Source organism: Dromiciops gliroides, chromosome 3 (genome assembly GCF_019393635.1).
Source record: "Dromiciops gliroides isolate mDroGli1 chromosome 3, mDroGli1.pri, whole genome shotgun sequence".
NCBI classification, from domain to species: Eukaryota; Metazoa; Chordata; class Mammalia; order Microbiotheria; family Microbiotheriidae; genus Dromiciops; species Dromiciops gliroides.
Window position 1 is genome coordinate 96,459,879 of NC_057863.1, and position 20,857 is coordinate 96,480,735.

General features: G+C 38.7%; 1 protein-coding gene across 2 annotated transcripts in view; it reads left to right on the plus strand.

Moving 5' to 3' along the window:
• OLFM4 (olfactomedin 4) overlaps positions 1–20,857 on the plus strand; it is a 43,263-nt gene that overhangs the window by 13,461 nt on the left and 8,945 nt on the right. For both annotated transcript variants that reach the window (XM_043991065.1, XM_043991066.1), the window contains exons 3-4: positions 10,325–10,537; positions 14,183–14,336. In XM_043991065.1, coding sequence (XP_043847000.1) covers positions 10,325–10,537; positions 14,183–14,336 — 367 coding nt within the window. The remainder of the gene's footprint in view (positions 1–10,324; positions 10,538–14,182; positions 14,337–20,857) is intronic.

Genomic DNA, 20,857 nt, shown 5'->3' on the forward strand with positions numbered 1-20,857 from the left:
GTTTGACTCTCAGACAGGCTCGTGGTGGAGGACATGGAGGAAGAAGCAGGCCAGACTGAGCTCTAGGCTAGATAGGCCTTTTCTTAACTTTCTGAGACAAGTGTTCTCTCTTCGCAAATATTTGGTATGCTTAATGTCCCAAACTGGTCCTAAAGCTTCTAATTTGTAAGTAACAAATATATTAGAAACCCCAGCTAATTTTCCGTAAACTTGGGACAGAAATAAGGCAACAACATATAATTTTAAATGCCACAGAATGTAAGCAGTTTAACCTTTTAACATCCCTCTTGATTTCTTTTTCCTGTTTACCTTTTTATGTTTCTGTAGGGTCTTGTATTTGTAAGTCAAATTTTCTATTCAGTTCAGGTCTTTTCATCACAAATACCTGAAAGTCCTCTTTTTTCATTGAATTAATTTTTTCATTTTTCCCCTGAAAGATTATACTCAATTTTGCTGGGTAGGTGATTTTTGTTTGTAACTCCAATTCCTTTGCCCTATGGAATATCATATTCCATGCTCTCAGATCCTTTAATGTAGAAGCTGCTAGATCTTGTGCTATCCTGTCTGTGTACTTGAAGTGTTTCTTTCTGGCTGCTTGCAATATTTTCTCCTTAACCTGGGAACTCTTGAGTTTGGCTATAATATTCCTGTGAGTTTTCATTTTGGGATCTCTTTCTTTTTTTTTTTTTTTGGTGAGGCAATTGGGGTTAAGTGACTTGCCCAAGGTCACACAGCTAGTAAGTGTTAAGTGTCTGAGGCTGGCTTTGAACTCAGGTCCTCCTGACTCCAGGGCCAGTGCTCTATCCACTGTGCCACCTAGCTACCCCTTGGGATCTCTTTCCAGAGGTGATTGCTGAATTCCTTCAATTTCTATTTTACCTTCTGCTTCTAGAATAACAGGGCAATTTTCCCTGACAATTTCCTGGAAGATGATGTCTAAACTCTTTTTCTGATCATGGTTTTCAGCTGGTCCAATAATTTTCAAATTATCTCTCCTGCATTTATTTTCCATGTTAGCTGTTTTTTCAAGGAGATATTTCACATTGCCTTCTATTTTTTATTAATTTGTATTTACTTTATTGTGTCTTGATTTCTCATAAAGTAATTTGCTTCTATTTGCTCAACCCTAATTTTTAAGCAATGATTTTCTCCAGAGAGCTTTTGTACCTCCTTTTCCATTTGGCCAATTTGGCTTTTCAAGCTCTTGACTTTTTTTTTTTAATGACCCTCCTTCATTGTTCTCATTTATCTTTCCATTTTTTCTTCTACCTCTCTAAATCTTTCTTCTACCTCTCTTACTTTATTTTCCAAGTTCTTTTTGAGCACTTCTATGGCCTGGAACCAATTCATATTTTTCTTTGAAGCTTTAGATGTAGGAGCCCTGATGTTGCTATTGTTTTCTGAGGGTGCACCTTGATCTTCCTTGTTACTAAAGAAACTTTCTATGGTCTGTATCTTTTTCTGTCTGCTCATCTTGCCTGTCCTTTACTTGACTTTTAATTCCTTCTTAAAGTGGGGCACTGCTTCCAGGATGTACTGTCCCAAGCTTCAGGAGGTCTAAAGTGGTGTTTAAGGAGGGGCAGGTTCTTCACTTACCTGGCCTGTCCTCTAGTCCATAGATAACCCCAGGACAACTTGCTAATTAACCAGGCAGCAAAGCTTTGTGTGCTGTGCTTGTTAGCTCCAACGAGCCTGTACTCCTCCCCCACCTGGGCCCCACTACTCAAGCCCACTTCCTGGTTCCCAGCAGGGGTGAAACACCCAAGTTTCATCTCAGCACCAGGAGAGACCCCCCGTAATCTCCCCTGGCCAACCACTCAGCCCTCTCACCAGACTGTGAGCTTAGTTCCAGATGATGATGGCCCTACTGCTGATTCAGAGGCTCTGGGGGTCTCTTTCTCTGGCTCAGCCTGCCTGGGACTGGATCTGTGCCAGTGTGACCAAGGGGGTGGGCTCTACCACCCCACCCCTGTCCTGGCACAGCAGCCCTCTCCTACTGACCTTCTAAGCTGTCTTTGACTGGAAAATGATCTCAGCTTGTTCTTTTGTGAGTTGTCCTATGGCATTATTTGGAAGTTTTTTTTGGAGCAATCATGTTTTGAGTTTCAAGAGTTTACTGCCTTTTTTCTGCCATCTTGTCTCTGCCCCTAAGGCTAGGATTTGAACCCAGTGCCCTCATGGCATATCCTTTGTTCTTTCTACCAACCCACTGTATAATAAAGTGGATCGAACAGAATATATCCACTTGTTTAGGGTTACCAGCATGGGAAAGGAGGTGGATTTTTTGTGTACTGCAGAGAAATCTTTTATGCTTGTTTTCAATGTTAGTTTCATAGTCATTTAAATTTTTTTGAAGGCAAAGGAAGAAGTGCACTTGGGCTAGAGTCAGGAAGATATGAGTTTAAATTCTGACCCAGTCACTTACTACCCATATTATCTTGTAATCTTCTCTGAACCTCCAGTTTTCTCTTTAAAATGAAGTGGTTAGACTCAGTGACCTTGGAAGTCCCTTCTAACTTTACATGTTTGATCCCATAAATCCACAATATATAGTTGTAAATATACTGGGCTAGAAACTTAAGGATTGTGAGTTCTAATTCTCAATCCTGCTGATGGGAGTTCAGTTTATGGATAAATTTCATAATTGGAATCATTTGCTGTAGAGTCTCCTTACATTTAAGGACTTTGTTGGCTAACAAAATTTACTCTAGATCTAGACAGCTCTACAGGTACACGTTTTTTTTTTTTTTTCTCTAAACCAAACCTGTGACTTCATTAGTATAGGGGATTCCTAGTGAGGAAACTGCCTCTGCTAAAGCAGATTGGCAAGTATTCTGTAAACTGGAATCTTAGATGTTGCTTAGAGCACTGATAAATTAAATGACTTGCCTAAGATCCTGTAGCAGGTTTGTTTTAGCATTTAGACTTGAACCCAGGTCTTTCTGACTGTCTGGTTCTCTATCATCTGCCTCAATTTCTTCAACTATAATATGAGGATCATAATAGCACCCACCTCACAAATTTGTCATGAGGTTTGTTTATACGTGTAAATTTTGCAAGATTTGTTTAATACATGTAAAGTACTTTGTAAACCTTAAAATTTATATAATTATTAGTTATTACAAAGAGAAGATTACATGCTGATCTTCTTTATCTGATCAGTTCAACATGCATTTTTCTCTTTTTATTCAATTTTTACTTTTTATAAGTCTTTTGTTTTGAAATCACTTCCATTTTGAATAGCTCATCCCACCTCCTTACCAGCAAGTCATCTCCTATAACAAAAAGAGAAAAAAGACAAAAAAAATCAGTTTGGCAAGAACTATCTAGTATATCAGCCAAGTCTAACAGCACATACAATGTTCAGTACTCATAGCCCCCTGACTTTGCAAAAGAAGGAAAGGGATCTTTTTTCTCATCTCCTCTTGGGGAGAAGTTTTGACATATATTCAGTAAGTGACACCATATTCAAGGTGCTGTCCTATTCCCTGGAGGTACAAAGACCAAATGAATAGCAGGCCCTACCCTCAAGAAATGTATAATGTACAGGGAATAGGCCAGTTTGGCTAGAATCTAGAGTGCATGAAGGGAAGTATTATTAAATTAGTCTGGGAAAGTAGATAAGAGTTAGACTGGAAAGTTTTATAAATAAGCTGAGGAATTTATATTCTAAGAGGCAATAGGGAGTCACCAAATTTATTGAGCAGAGGAATATCAGATCTATTTTAGGATAATTTTGGCTACTGCCTAGAAGATGTATTGAAAGGGGTGGCATAGTAGAGCACTGGTCCTGAGGTTGGGAGAATCTGAGTTCAAATCTCACCTCAGACACTTACTAGATGTGTGACCCTAGGCAAGTCACTTAACCCCAATTGCCTTAAACATCCAGGGCCATCTCCAATCATTTTGATATATATCTTGCCACTGGACCCAGATGGCTCTGAAGGAGTGAGCAAGGTGACCTTGTACAGCCCTCCCTCACTTAAATTCAATTAACTGCAAATCATGACATCACCTCCTGTTGTCACAGTACTCTTTGAGAATGAAGGACAAACAACAAGAAGAAAGATTGGAAGGAGGAAAGACTGAAATCAGAGAGACAAACAGAGAAGCGATTACAATAGTTCATAAGAGGTGATGAGTGACTGAACTAGTGTGGCATCGAAGTTTGTGGATAGAAAGAGGATGGATGCAAGTGACGTGATCATGGTAGAAGTTGTAAGACTTGGCAACTTAGTAGATTTGTTGAGTGTGTGTGTGTGTGTGTGTGTGTGTGTGTGTGTGTGTGTGGAAAGTGTGTGATGATTCCAAGGTTATGAACCTTGGAGACTAGAAGGAAGATGGTAGACTCAACAGAAAGAGGAGAATATGGAGGAACAATAGGTTTTTGGGGAAAAAGTTCCATTTTGAATAAGTTGAATTTGAGATGCTTATAGAACATTTATCTAGAGCTGGTGAGTAGACAGGTCTAGGTAGGTTAAAACACAGTAGATCTGATTTTTTATATGGTTCTTAACAACCATATCGGCTTGTAGCCTGGTTGACCTAATTGATTTTACTATTTAAGATAGTAAAAAATGAATTGACTTAAAAATCCATAGACTTTGCCATAGTCCTTGTTTTGGAGAAGCCTATAGAAACACAAACAAGATTAGCTTTTCAGCTCAATAGACAACAGCATGCTAATTATAGAAATAGAACAAGGCCATAGTCCTAGTAAGGAGTGGAAGAAATGAGTTTCCATTCTTAGAGTCCATTAAGGGAGCAGGAAGGATATAACATAAATAAAGAGAAGCCCTGAGGGGCCTGCTATTGACCTGAATCCTAAACAGAATCACAGGGATACAGAGCTGGAAGGGGTTATAGATAGTCAATGTAATAAAGTGGTTGGGTGCTGGATTTGATATTCAGAAGGCCTGTGTTTGAATCTTGCCTAAGATATCATCTGTATGACCTGGGGCAAGTCCCTTAAATTCTCTGTCTTCTTAATTTCCTTGTTAGGGGTTTTGGATTTGATGCCCTCTAAGATTCCTTCCCTTCTAAGTATAAATCTGTGGATCTGCAGATTTAGATTTGGAAAGTAAGTCAGAGGTCTTCAAGTCCATTTCCCCCTTATGTTATAGAAGAGGAAAGTGAGAGCTGGAGACACTAAGAGATTTGCCCAAATTCACAGTGGTATAAAGTGTCAGAACATGGATTTGAACCTAGGTCCTTTAAGTATGAAGCCAACACATTTTCCACTCTCGTACATGGTCTGTGTAGGTCAACTGCTTCATTTTTCAGGTAAAGAAACTGACCCAGATAATTAATGACACATGCATACTTTGTGACAGAGTTAGGATTCAAAGCAAAGTCTCTTGACTCCCAGGTCAATACTCTTTGTGCCTCCCACAAAATAGTAGGCTCATGTAAAACCCATAAAGGCAGGATTTCAGTGAGTAGAAGGGTATGTAGGATGCCAGACAAAAGGCATTTTTAGTGAACAATCTGGATTTGGCACCATACCTGGACTAGTTGGCCAATGCTTTGAGATTATTTTATCCAATAATACTTCACCAATAATCTTGACCTATGTCTTATAACTGGACTCTGATGACTCTGGAGGAGAGAGTGAGGCTGAGGATTTTGCATAGCTCTGCTTCACTTAAATTCAATTCACTTGCAAGTCAAGACATCACCTTCCTGATGTCATTGGTCCTCTTTGAGAACAAAGGATGAGCAACGACATCCAAATAACTGTGGATGCTGATGTCTCTTCCCTGCATCTCTGTCACAAATCAGTAGCATAATGTGGAAGGCTTATGCTGATAATCCATTTAAATCACAGAGAAAGATCATATATGAAATAATTTTGCCCAGCCTAGGAACTTGACCTCCTCCTCCCAGAACTCCCATTGTCTTAAACCTTTCAGTCTGGTCAAAACATCATTGAATTACATGTCACCCAAAGGGACTAGACCAAAGATCGACTTTTTTCTTTTAAGTTCTTTCTGCTAAGGATTTCATTCATTTTCTAAAATGAAACCATAAAGACCCTTCATTTTGTGACAGGCAAAGGCAAAACCATCCTACTTTCTTGTGGGAAGCATGGTACAGAGGACACATTTGGACACTCCAGTAGACTTTGCAAGAGCCACATTTCATTGAGCAGATGTGGTGGCTAGCTTCCTCTTTTGCAGAACAACAGCTGCTCTGAGTCACCAAAATGTTCAAGGAAAGCTGAGAAATAGTTCATTTGTTCCAAGAGCTAACAAGACCAAAAGCCAATAAGCAGATTCATTTCCAAAACTTGCATTCCTACAAAGTTTTGGCTCGATATTCCTGACAATATGTGAGTCTGTGCCCGGTTTTCATGGAAACAGAAACTCAGTCATCTTATACATGTGTATGTGCTTCTGAAAGAATCTTAAGAGGTTTCAGGCAATTAAAAAAAAAATCCATGTACCCACCTAAATGTCACCATTGTTGCTTAGGTTTGTCAAACTCAATGATGAGATATCTGATGACAGTGAGCATCAGTAGCCTGGAGAAATATAGTAGCAGTGTTAGAGGCTGCATTTTCCACTTTTATTCCCTGCCTAATTTGCCTGTAGCCTAGCTTCTTTCCGGTTTGTGGTCTATGAGTCTAGTCAAATTTACATGGCTGATTTAAGTGGGAGGGCTGAAATGACAGAGACACAAGACTGCCTTTGGGCTAAAAATTGAAGAATCTTAACTTTAGAAGAGACCACAGTGATTATTTATTCCAACTCTTACCTGAAACATAACCTTTTTCATTTCATGGATCCTTTTGAAAGTCTGGTGAAGCTTATAGATTTCTTTGCAGAATACTATTTCTAAATGCATAAAACAAAATATGTAGGATTACTAAGGAAATTATACTGAATATGGTTATCTAAGTATTAAAAAGTTCACAGATGCCACACTAAGAACCCTTACCCTATAGCATCCCTGATAAATGAATGCTCAGTCTTTGGTTGCAGAATTCCAGTGATGGTAAACTCACTACCTCTCAAAGTGTCCCATCTCATTTTTAGTCAGTTTTAATTGTTAGGGATTTTTTCTTATATTGAGCTTAATATTGTTCAGTCTCTGTAATTTCCACTAATTCCTCTTTGGTTCATCCCTTTGAGGTAAAGTAGGACAAGTCTAATTCTTTTTTTTTTTGTACGGAAGCCCTTCAAGTCTTTGAATAATATTATCACTGTCCACCTCTTCCCTACTCCAAGTCTTCTCTTCTCAAAGCTAAGTATAGCTAGTTTTTTCAAGCAATTCTTCTATGAACTAGTCCCTAGTCATCTCAGTATCCTGCTCACCCTCTCTTTGTTTTAATGTTGTCTAGTTTGTCAGCCTCCTTCCAAAAATGGAGTGCCGAGAATTGAACACTGAAAGATGTTCTTTGACCAGGTCCAAACATGGTTGTAGTCCCTTTGTGCCTTATCATACTACAGAATTCTTATTTCTCCTACCTCATTTACCCTGCTATTAATGCCCTTTCCCCTTGTCCCTTCCTTTAAGGTTTCAGTACCTAGGAAAGAATCAGGCAGATTTGAAATTTCTACCCTTGCAGGGTCCAGTGACACATACAGTCAAAGGTAACATTTGTAAGGGCAGTTTCGGGTAGTAGATAAAGAGCCAGATTCAGTGCCAGAGATATCTTGGTTCACATATCCTGTCTATGACACATGTAGGCTGTGTGACACCGAGCAAATCACTCTACTTTAAAGACATACACAGTTCTCTAAGACTGTAAGTTGCAGGTAAGGTGCTAATTTGTACTGGTTAGAGGGAATTTCCTCCCTGGGAGTTCTCTATAGCAGTGAGATCAATGACCTGTGCTTCTGTTCCTAAAAGGTTATATCACTGCTTTTTAAAAAATTCTTACCACAGTATATGTTATTATGGTCATATTAATAAAAAAACCCCGGGGCAGGTAGGTGATGAAGTGAATAGAGCGCCAGGTCAAGAAAACTCATCTTTCTGAGTTCAAATGCAGCCTCAGACACTTAAACTAGCTGCGTGACCCTGGGCGCGTCACTTAACCTTGTTTGCTCAGTTTCTCATCTGTCAAATGAGCTGGAGAAGGAAATGGCTAACCATTCCAGCATCTTTGCCAAGAAAATATCAAAAGAGGTCATGAAGTGTTGGATGTGACTGAAATGACTAAACAACAACCAATTAATAAAATCCATATTGTTCATATTAATCTTGCATCCGTTAAGACTTGTGGATATTTTATAGTAGCTATTCTCTTGTCAGCTATACTTGTATAGTTGATTTGGTGGTGGTGGGAGCATCTGGCATTGAATTAATCTAGATATTGCAGTCTTGCTTTATGACATTAATGCAGGCTGCCCTCAGTGTATCACTAAAGCAAGAGAGGAAAAAAAAAGTAAAGACAGCAACTTTTAATAAGCAAGTTCTTTAAAAAGCCCTGACATTTCCTTGAGAGATCATGCACAGAAAAAACCACCAACTGTGTTTATTGAAATATCCATTTGGAGATTCCAATTACATACTAAATACACTGAGGGAATTTTGGGAAATATTTTAACTTAATGATCAGACATTCAAATATATGCAACAAATGTGTAATTTGAAGGTCTGATTGCAATAATCAGTTCTTGGAATAAACGTAGGTGCATTTAATGAAATGTGCAGTTTTGCTGTTGTACACACACTTATATTGTGCATGTTAAGTTGGTGCTTCCTTTAGGCCTCAGTAGCATAGAGATATCTATGTTATCATTGAGGTGGGCTGGGGTGGGATGGTAAAAACAGTGTCTCCATTTGTGCAGTTGTAATCCCTTTGTGCCTTATCATACTATACAATTCTTGTTCATGTTTTTTCAAAAATCCTCACAAGTCCTACTATAATGGTTTATCATGGTGTGGAAGTGATCTTGGATTTTTCAAGTATATTCCAGAAGAATGTAAGTTCTAGTAGATCCTACTGAGCCAGAAACACATCCAATAGATTAAGTCTACTGTCTAACTACCAGCTTATCTAAGTATAGAGAAGCCCATGGCTCTTTCTTTGGCCAAGGGTATTCAGGACCCAGATGGCTGTTTTAAAGCACTGCTGAAAAGTTTGGGTGCTCAAGATTGACTTCTAGGGCAACCAAGAATGAAAATCAACTCATGCCATTTTACCTGTCATCACAATCAAGAGTATGGGGATAGTGTATACCAACCACTGGCTTCCCTGGTGCTCTTATTTGTTGTTTGAAAACTATCTGTTTTTTTTCCTTTTCCCTCCATTTATTTACAATTGCATTTTCCCTCAGTTACATGTAAAACAATTTTTTTTTTGTTTTTGTTTGTTTGTTTGATTGTTTTTTGGTGAGGCAATTGGGATTAAGTGACTTGCCCAGGGTCACACAGCTTAGTAAGTTGTCAAGTGTCTGAGCCCAGATTTGAACTCAGGTCCTCCTGACTCCAGGGCCAGTGCTCTAACCACTGCACCATCTAGCTGTCCCATGTAAAACAATTTAAACATCTATTTTTAAAACTTTGTGCTCCAAATTCTCTTTCTCCTTTTCTCCAAACACCCCTTAAGAACAAAAGCATTTCAATATAAGCTATACATATGTCATCATGCAAAACATTTCCATATTAGTCAGATTGTGAAAGAAAACAGACAAAAATACTCAAGAAAAATAAACTAAAAAATTATGCTTCAATCTTTATTCAGACATCATCAGTTCTTTCTTTGGAGATCTATCACATTTTTCACTATAAGTCCTTCAGAGTTGCCTTGGATCATTGTATTGCTGAGAGTAGCTAAGTCATTCATATCTGATCATCTTACAATATTGCTGTTACTTTGTATACAGTATATTTTACTTTACATCAGCTCATCTAAGTCTTTCCAGGTTTTTCTGAGAGCATCTTGCTCATCATTTCTTATAGCACAATAGTGTTCCATCATAATCTCATCCCACAATTTGTTTAGACATTCCCCAATTGATGGATATCTCCTCAATTTTGAATTCTTTGCGCCAGAAAAGGGCTGCCATAAATTTTTTTTACATATAGGTCCTTTAACTTTTTGTTTTTATATCTTTTTGGATACAAAACTATCTGTCTTTAAACAGCACTGGATATGATGATATATTTACCAAATATAAAATGAAAGGTCACACTATTTTCAGCCAGTCCAGTAGGTGGACTGGTTGAAATCAACAAATATATGCCTTTATTCAACTTCTTTGCAGGAAAAACACCTCTAGATTTGTTGGCTGATTGATGGAACCTAATCTCATGAAAACTAGGCTGTTGGGAATTACACTGTCATTGATCTGAACTTTTTTCCACCCTTCAGGTGAAGGAGTATACCAAAACAATGCAGTTATTTGAACAGAGGCTCCTAAATCTAAGCATCAGAATTCAGGTCATGGAAGAGAACAGCATTTCTTACAATAAATTGGACTTTGAGTTGCTTAAATTAGAAGTGAGTGAGATGCAAAAACTGGTTATAGAATTGAAATCCAGTTTTGTTGGAAGCAATGCCATTATTGACCAACTGGAGCTGGAGGTAAGTGGTTCACTATCTGCTTTTGAATTATTTACTGGAAAAGAAAAATGAAATGTGATTTGTGCCTTAGCTACATATTTGCACAATTGGTATTTATTTTCATTGCTATCTTGCAAAGGAAACTGATCAAATAGCTTATCTAGAATTATGTAGAGTCTTCTTTGAAAACCATGATTAGGTAAAGAGGTAGGATGATTAAACCCAGTGGATTAGGGGTCCTGTTGTAATGAAGTCTATATGACTCAGGATCCTTTATTTCACTCAGTTGGAATGAGGTAACCATGCTATTTAGAGCATGGTACTAATGAGACCAAGTTTTCATGCTCAATCCCTATGTAGGACCTGGAGTACCCTCTGTCATGGGCCTCCCTAAAAATTATACCAAATTTGAGGCATTCTCCATAAATTTATTTTACTTTTACTTGTCAATAAAAGTAAAGTTTTCACATTCATGAAAAAGACATTTATTAAAACAGGATAGACAATAAATTAATAAGAACAGAACCCTCAATTCATGTATATTTTATACACTCCAACCCAGATTATAATACCACCAATAGATAAGGGCACATATGCAGAGAATATTTATGAAACGTTGTTACCAGGAACCTACAGGGTACTTTTGTGAAGGACACATGTCAAGAAGGACATGAACACAAAGATGACCTGGTCAAGGCACATTCATGAAGAACACATAAATTGGAATTTGTAGGGTCAGGGTGACTGGGGAAATATACCTCCAATCCTGTAAAGGTATTGATGTTCTGAGGTGATGCCATTGTACTGCTCTCTTCTGTGCATTATTATGTTGCTTTTCTCTGTTGAATTGCAATGTCAGCTTTGTTGGGCATCACATCTCTTTTTGTCATTGTATTTCTCTTCTGCCTCTCCTTGTAGTCTTGTGGTCAAGATATTCTTTGCCATGCTAAGTTTTAGTTCTTCAAGGCTATCTTCTACCATCTACTGAAGTGCAATGACTGGAAAGCCTCTCCTTCATAGTGGAAGGATGGAGACCTTTTAGTACATAGCCAAGATAATGGACCACTATACCCAGGTGGGAAGTTTCTAAAATCTAGCAGAATTCCCTAGGCTAAGAGCAAATCTATTCTTCTGACTGTTCTGTCTGATGCTTATAGCAAGCAATTGACTTGTGGTTGGAAAATTGCAGATGATTCCTGTTAAATTCATAATTGTGAGCCTGTATCAGTCCAAGCCCCACAGGACTGTGCAGTGACAAAGGCACTGAGGCTCATGCTTCTCTCCAAATTCTCTTTGCTTGGCATATCAACAAAGCAATGGGCTAGAACAAAAGCTGGGTCAAGAAGGGAAGACCATCACCTTCTAACACTTTAGTCCATCTTCTTGCCTTTATTTGGTGATTTGTAATAAGAATCTCACCCCCCCACCACCACCCTTACTTTCTGTATGGCATTCTGCACAGCCCACAACCACACTGGTTTCTTCTTCACCATAGGATTTTGAACTGGAAAAAGACCCTAGAGGTCAATCTGTTTCAACCCTTTAATTTTACAGATGAGGAAACGTATTTAAAGAAATGAAGAAATTTGCTCTTGGTCATAGAGGGAGGAAGTAACAGGGTTGGGATTTGAAACCAAGCCAGCTGGTTCTAAGTAGATAATTCATTTTTACTACCCCATATACTTTTGATCTGTTCCATAGTCAGGGACTATAACATCAACAGAAGCTGGGAGTTAACCATTTTGCATATGTATGTGATTATCTGTAAGGCAGACCTGATCCCTCACTTCCACTGGAAAAATAATTTAAAGGGCATGTCCTGTGGAAAGTGGGTTCATAGTGTCATCTTTATATATTGTGAGAAAGCACATTTTTTTATGCCTATACTTGCATAATGTGTCAGAAAGCTTATTGCATGGCTAACCAGCTCTTCACTTAACCTGTCTATATCATTTGGGACTAGAAAATACTGTCTTTGTTTTCTCCCACCCCTATCCCTGAAAGTAGAAATCCTATCTATCCTTCAAGTTCCAGATCAAATGCCATCTCCTCAATGAAGGTTTATAGATATTCCACCTGGAAATGAACTTTGTCTCTTCTGTGCTTCTGTTGGACTTCAGAATAAATTTCTGAAGGCAGGCATGATATACTAATTCATGTCTTAATTGATCTTTGTCTCCCTCATAGTGCCTGGTAGCATCTCTACCAAAATTTGTTCAACAAATGAATGAATTGATCTATGAAATCTTACCTGGTATAGGATAGTTATTTTAGCATGTTCTTGAATAGCATGTCTGTTTCTTTACTTCATTTGCATCTTACTCTTGCTGTTGCCAAATTCTATTTCCTGTTCTTACTCAACTCTGCTTGAATGCATCTCATATTTTTGCCAAGGTTATCATCCTGAGCTATGGTCCCAAGTGCATCCTGGCTATACTATCACCTATTCATAGTTCATTGCATTGTTTACGTGATTCCCTAAGTTCTCACGCTATTTTGAAAAAAGACTCCTACCCCTATTAAATAGAAATTTGACTGTGACTGCATGGCTCCTGATGCTGGAAGTTTTTGCCTATTTGAATTGATTATGAGGTTGATCACATAAATCAAACATTGACTGGGAGTGGGGTGGGGAATGGGAATATGATTGGACTTAAGAAGGGCCTTCAACCTTTCTGAGTTCCAGTTTTCACATCTGCAAAATGTAGCTTAATAGAACCTCCCTTTAAAAACACACAGTTTGTTGTGGGGACTGAATGAGAGAGCATTTGTTAAAACACCTTAAAGATGACAAAACACTAGGTATTAGCAATTTGTTTTTATTAATAATATCATTGTTATTATTATTATTATTATAAACAAGGTTTTAGAATAAAATTGGTCTTCCATTTTCTTTAGAACGGGCGTGGTCCAAATATTTTAGACCATTCAACGTCATGCCAAACCAAACACCTGAGACCTTCTCTACCCTGGACTCAAATATTTAAACTTGCTTAGGGACACTGTTGTTTGTTGGGTGGTGTTTGTTAGAGAGGTAAAATGCAGAATAGCTAAATCTGGGTCTGTTTTTAAAAATGTGGCTTTGTCCTTTGGATCCTTTCATAACTTTTCACTCAATCATTTGCCACCACCCTCAAAATAATACCTGGAGAGTTCATTTTGGTGCAGCCATTTCTGGTCTTTGACTACAGACTACCTTATTGTATTAAAGTCTAATAATGGATATTAACCACCACATTAATAAAAGCATCACCAATGGAAAAAAAATCACAATTCCTAATATACATTTTTGAACTTGAAGTGTTCAGAGGGCCTTAACATTCATTAGAAACATAATTATAAGATAGAATGAATAAGCACGAGTTTATAGGGGCATGTTATTAGAAATGAACTTTAATGGACATGTGTAGATGTTCTGAAAGAGGCTGCAGTCTATTATTAAAGCTGTTAAAATCTTTGCCATTTTCTTCTTGTCACACACATCTGCCTGAAATCTGACAGGCATTCACGCTAACCCATAAAATGTATTCTTCCAAATGAAACCATTCACAAGCCCTCTGGTGTATTCTCTGGCAATGTTTCACTAAATGACAAATTCATCCCCCGAATGTTTATGAAAGAAATTGCACAATAATATAAAGTCACTCTGAATTTTTATTTCCTCAGATCAGGAATATGACTCTCCTGGTACAAGAGTTGGAGTCACTAGACAAAAACAATATCCTTGCAATCCGTCGGGAAATTGTGGCCCTGAAGAATAGACTGAAGGAGTGTGAAGAGTTTAGAGGTCAAAACAATACATATCCCTTTATCCCACCTGGTAAGCATTCTTTGATTTACTACTTGGTCCGGGTCAAAGAGGTGAGGAAATAGGGGAGAATGTGGAGGTTTTTGACACTTAAGAACCAGAAGACAAAAAATATATAATTATAGCTCTGCCCAAGTACTCAAACACCTTGGTGGATTGCATTCTTGTTATAGGAAAGCAGAATAAGTGGATTGCTGAAGTCAAAGAGGATATGATTTCACCTTCCTCCAGTGTTCCCTACAGTGGTTTGTTCTCATTATTTTAAATCTCCTTTCCACATAGTTCTACATAATACACACCTGGGGGCTCTTCTGTGAAAGGTGCCAACACACTGGATTGGCTTTATTTTCTTCAGTTCGATACAACGCACATTTATTAAGCTTCTTTGCTATGTGAAAGGCACTGTGCTGTTTGCTGGGGCTAGAAAGACAACAACACAATAGTTTCTGTCCTCAGTGAACTTACATTCTGTTGGGTGGGGGAGATGCAACACACCTAGAGACAAATAAATAGAACATTATTGGGAGATGGTATTAACAACTAGGAAAGCTTTAAGGAGGAGGTGGCAACTGGATTGAACCGTGGAGGAAGATAAGCAATCTTATAAACAGAGATGAGGAGGAAGTACATTCTGGGCATTGAAGATGACTTGGATAAATTCTTGGAGGTAGGAGATGACTACTGAATTTAAGAAACACATAACTATCCAGCCTAGTTGGAACATAGAGTTGTAAGAATGTGGAATAATGTGTAATTAAGCTGGAGAGGTAGGGTAGAGTCAGATTTTGGATGATCTTAAATGTCAAGTAGAGGAGTTTGTATTTTATTTAATTTTAATTTTTTTTTTTTTTGGTGAGGCAATTGGGGTTAAGTGACTTTCCCAGGGTCACACAGTTAGTAAGTGTTAAGTGTCTGAGGCCGGATTTGAACTCAAGTCTTCCTGACTCCAAGGCCAGTGTTCTATCCACTGTACCTCCCAGCTGTCCCTAGGACTTTGTATTTTATCCAAGAACCACAGAATTTCAGCGCTGGAAGGAACCATTCCAACTCATCTTCAAAAGGTTGCCCATCACATAAGTAGTCATTCATACTTTGCTTAAAAACCTCAAGACAGGAAGAATCTCTACCTCTTAAGGCTGGCTATTCCACTTTTAGATATTTCTAATTAAAAAAAGATTTTCCCTTTACACTAAATATCTATTTGCCACTTTTCAGCTTCCACCCATTGCCTTCTGGGAACAAGCAAAATAAGGCAATATGGAAGCACTGAAGGATTTTGAGAAGGGGAATGACATGCTCAAATTTGTGCTTTAGGGAGATGTTTTTGGCAGCTGAGTGGAGGTTGGATTGAAAAGGGGGAGAGTTTGGAAGCAGAGAGATCAATTAGGAAGCATATATTCCAGCTTATGTTTGGCTTTTGAATTTGATAAAAATAAAACCATACTGACATTGATTCCGAGAGTTTGAACAATTTCTGTAGAGAAAGACTAATAGACAAGGACTATTAGAAAAGGGATCACCAATGGAAGTGACAGATTTAGACATAAAATGTTGGTTAATTCTAAGCGTCTTGTAATAAAGATGATATCCTAGGTTATAGGCCTAGAGGATGAAATTAGCTAAGAGCATTGGTTTCTACTTGGAGATGAGCCAAGGGACCTTTAGTCTTTGTCCAGGACTTCTTCCATCATCATATTATAAACTCTGATGACCTCTAAGTTCTAGTTCATGGCTCTGAGCCTCATGACTTTTTGGTTTCAGAGCCTGACTGGCTCCTTAGATTCAGGGATTTGCTAGACTTGATCACTGATATCCTTCTACCCTCTTTCTTTGAAAAAGCAAAGGATGAATGACCACTTATGGGCAGGTCACTGCCATCAAAACTTAGAGTCCAATTTTAGCTCCTTTTCCCACTCCCACTGCCTTCCTGATTTTGCCATCCTACAATCACATTCCTGACTGCAAGAATACATTTAATATAGTTTCTTCCAAAAGTAAAAGAATTGCATACAGAAACATCACAAGTAGAATGGAATGACAGATAATTGACAATGTCTATAAAGGAAGCCAAAGAAGATTGGCCCTATTCAGAACACATTTGGAGTATTGCTTTTAATTCCAGGAAGCACTGTTAAAGGAATGGCATTGATATTTGGAACATGTCCAAAAAAAAGGATAACCAGAATGGTGAGGGGAGTGGAGTCAATGCCCCATGAGGATCAATTGAAGGAAATGGACATATATTGCCTAGAGAAGAGAAAATCTGGGGGTGGGGTGGGGAGCATGATTACTGCCTTCAAACCTTTGAAGAGCTGTCACCTGGAAGACAGATTAAACTCAGTCTGCTTGTCCCCAGAAGGCAGGGATAAGAGTAATGGGCAGAAGTGGCAAAGGGACAGATCTTGGCTCTAATGTTACAAAAAAAAATTCTTAACAAGTAGAGCTGTAAAAAATGGAATGGGGCGCCTCCATGGACAGTCAGGTCCCCATAACTACGGGCCTTCAAGCTGAGGCTGGATGATCACTTGTCAGAATATTGTTGAGGCAATAACTGCTTAGGTCCAGGTTGGACCAGATGGCTTCTAATTTCCCTTTTAACTTGGACTGGGATACTGTGATTCATGCCTGAGACTATTGCAATAGCTTCCTTACTGGGCTAATTATATCCTGATGGACATGATATCAACAGAGCTCAGCTTCCTGGGCCACAGCAATCCCTCAGATCTATCACCAAGGTCTTAGGAAATCACTATTTTTTTGTCCATCTGGATTTCATTTTTTATTAGATTTTTCTTAAAAAATGGCTTTTTTAGATTCAGCTAGTAAGAACCGAACCAAATTACTTACTTGGAATACCCTCTCTTTGTTTCTGCTCATTGAAATCATGCTCATCCTTCAAAACTTGGCATAAATCCAAACGCCCTCATGATCACTCCAGTCTGAAATGATCTTTGACCCTTCTGAATTTCTATCATTTTTTGTTTGTACCCTTCCTAAAATATTTACTATATAGTGATTTGGATTGTTGTTATCTTGGATTATAATTATGAATCATCTTTTTTTTTTTTTTTGGTAAGGCAATTGGGGTTGATGGCTTGCCCAGGGTCACACAGCTAGTAAGTGTTAAGTGTCTAAGGCTGGATTTGAACTCAGGTCCTTCTGACTCCAGGGCCAGTGCTCTATCCACTTCGCCACCTAGCTGCCCCTGAATCTTATCTTTTAAAAAAAAAATTAGAAAATGCATACTTGGAAGGCAGAAGCACCTTGGACAGAGAATACTTTGCAAAGAGTATTTTAAGAATCTATTTTTATCAGCAATGTGTTTATTAAGCACCTATTATATGCAAAGCACTGTGATGAAAGAGATAGATATTTAGCTGTGAAGTGATCCCTGACCTGATCAAGCTTACATGGTAAGGAAACAGTATGAAGACACATACAAGAGAGTATGTTGTAAATGCACTGAAGAAGGAACTAAACAGAGTGCTAGGCTAATTCCTAGAAGGAAGAGGTTGTAGGCCACTGTGAGGATCAGGAAAGGCTTTATGGAGTATTTAAATTGGAAATTCAACTAGCAAAGAGGACACCCTCGGCACAGGTATGGAAAGTGGCTGCTATAGGAAAGTCTGAGAGACAGAGTTGTCTGTTGGCTAGAAGCAAGAAATAGAATAAACGGTCATAGATCTCATCAACTCTTGACAATGTGTTTTGCACACATTATCTCATTTGAACCTCCCAATGGAGTGATAGTGATAGGAACTAGATCGATATTTGATTGATATAAGGAACTCCTAGATGAACAAAATTGCTCTCCCAACAGTTTATACCTTCTCTACATGTGGAGTCTTAGAGAGTTTCCCGAGGCACCAAAAGGTTAAGTGAACTTGCCCAAAATTGTTGAATCAGGGGGTGCTGGAGGAGGGGCTTAAACACAAGTCTCAACCCTGAGGCTTGACTGTAACCTCTAAAGCACATTGCTCTCATGAGGACATGCCATGTAGCTATTCAGCCCCATTTTACAGATACAAAAACAGAGGCTCAGACCATTTAAGTGACAGGCTGACGGGTCCATAGCTACAAAGTAACGAAGAGATTTAATAGGAAGCTACATTTCTCTGAATTCTAGACTCAGAACTCTTTCTACTATACCATACTTCCTCTGACTCAGCGGAACAGTAAGAGATAAAGCCGGCATCAGTTTGTGGGCAGTTACTCACCAGTCAAAGGGGTTTGAACCTTTTCTGGTAGGTGGCAGGGAAGCACTGAAAATTTTTGTGCAGAGAAGGGATGGAATGTCGTCTCTGCCTAAAGAAATATGCCTATAATCTTTGAGCTAGTGAATGAAATGAAAAAGCCTTCTGTGAATCAGACAGTGCTAGATTCCAATGCACTCAATGCAGCCTCTAGACAAGCTAAATAAATGGTATAAGCTAGCAGCATTGTCACCAATCCTTTCTAGCTGTATCAGTGACAGAGGGAAGCAGTATCTGACAGCAGTGAGGATCATTGCATTGCCTCTCTCAGTTCTTTCCATTTTTATTGATTTCTATTGCCTACAGTCGCTTTTCTTTCAGGCCCCTGCTTTGTGCTACATGTCCAGGTGTCTGCCTTCTATAGAACCTCGCCTCAAAAAGTGTGTCATGCTTACAATCCTTTCAGTTTTGTGCCAAGTGGAAGAATCACTTAACATCCCTCCCAGTCTCTTACAGCTGGTTACAGGCCATGATGTGACACAGAATTGGGGAAATCGGGAAAATGCCTTTTCCCTCACCTATGAAAATAACCGAGGACACATTTTTTCCTGGTTAGTGAGGTAAAATGCCCTTGCCTTTTAATTAAGGTTAGAGGATGATAGCCTATGGCATTGATGCCATCTAGTCTCACTCTATCATTGTAGAGAAGAGGAAATTGAGACCCAGAAAGATGAAGTGCCTTGCCCACACTTGGCACCCAGAACATATGACATATGTAATAGATGCTTGTTGATTAATTGATTGATTAAAAAGAAAAGAGCTTGAATTCAGGCCCAGATTGTTTGACTCCAAATACATGTATTTATCTACCAGTAGTTACTGCATAGACCTATGCATGACATCTCCTTATGGTTTCCATGGGAATAAATTCAAGTCTGTGAATAGAGGAATTGATCTTTGCTTTTGGAAATACTAAGATTTTTTTCCCTCCCTCTTAACTTCAGGAAAGCTTCCCAGTGGAATAGATTATTCTAACATTTGAAGTTACTAAGAAAACCTTAGACTTATAACATTTTTGGAGTTGGAATGAACCTCAGAGGCAATTTAGTTTAACTCTCATTTTTTAGGTAAGGAAGCCAAGATTCAGAGAGGTCAAGTGACTTGCCCAAGGTCACACAGATCATAATGATCAAAGCTGAGATCAGAAACCAGGTCTCCTGACTCCCTTCAGTACATCATACAAGTCCCTCATTTACCTAGGTTATCAAGAGTCAGTGTCTCAAGAAATAAGGGAGGCCAGAAGTATTTCTTAATAGCCAGGCAAGAAATAAAGCATGGTCAATTTCTCGATTAGTTTTCTTCAGGGCTCTCTTCTGGGTCCCCACAAATAGGCTTTGTATAACACCCCAAGCTGAGCTGTGTTGTTTGAGCAAATTGATCCCAGATTTTCTTTCACTTTCCCAACAACCTTGGATGTACCTGAATTCCTGCCAAGCCACTTGGCTACTCTCCAGGTTTTGTTCATATTATATTTATGATGTTTATATTAAACTGACTTTTTGTCATGTTTTTAAATCAATTTCTTTCTCTCACTCCCTTTCTGTTTGGTTTGCTTGATAATGCAGAATTGAGAGAGCCTGGAAAATCCCCAGGCACCACAAAGTTGTGAGCCTGTGGAGACTTTAATTAAAGTTACTCCTGATTATGGAACTCTAAAATCTGGCCTGTGTGACTTTTTCTCTGCAGAGCTGCACAGAGTAAGGAAACCTATTCGCAAGTGTCAGCTATAAAAGAATTCTGGGCTCCATTTTTCCTCCCCTGCAGCTACAAATTTCCAGCTCTCGGTCCATCCAGAACTCAGATTCAGTCAATATATTTACAGCATCATACCAAGCACACTATCATTTATTTTTGCTGCAAACAGCATCCTTCTTTTCTGCTCCATTTCCCAGAACCCTCTGAACCAAGATAATTGGCCTTATCCCCATTAATTCTCTGCCTGCCCAAAAAACCAACCGACTATATCTTCCTATTGCTGAATCTAAGTGACAACATCCAAGAAAGACTAGACTGGAAGCTCTGGTGATAGATTTCTATCATGGGGAGGCAATGTAATACAGGGGAAAGAGTGATGGATTTGGTATCAGAAGATTTGGTTTTGAATACCTGGATGCCTTCAGGCAAATCATGTCAGTTCTCTGCAAGTCAGTTTGCTTATTTTTGAGGGGTGTGTGTGAATGAGATGACCTTTAAGCTCTGAATCATTAGTAGGTGCTTAATGAATCTTGATCAATTCATGCTCATGTAAAGTTAACTTGTGAAAGGGAAAGAATGAAGTTC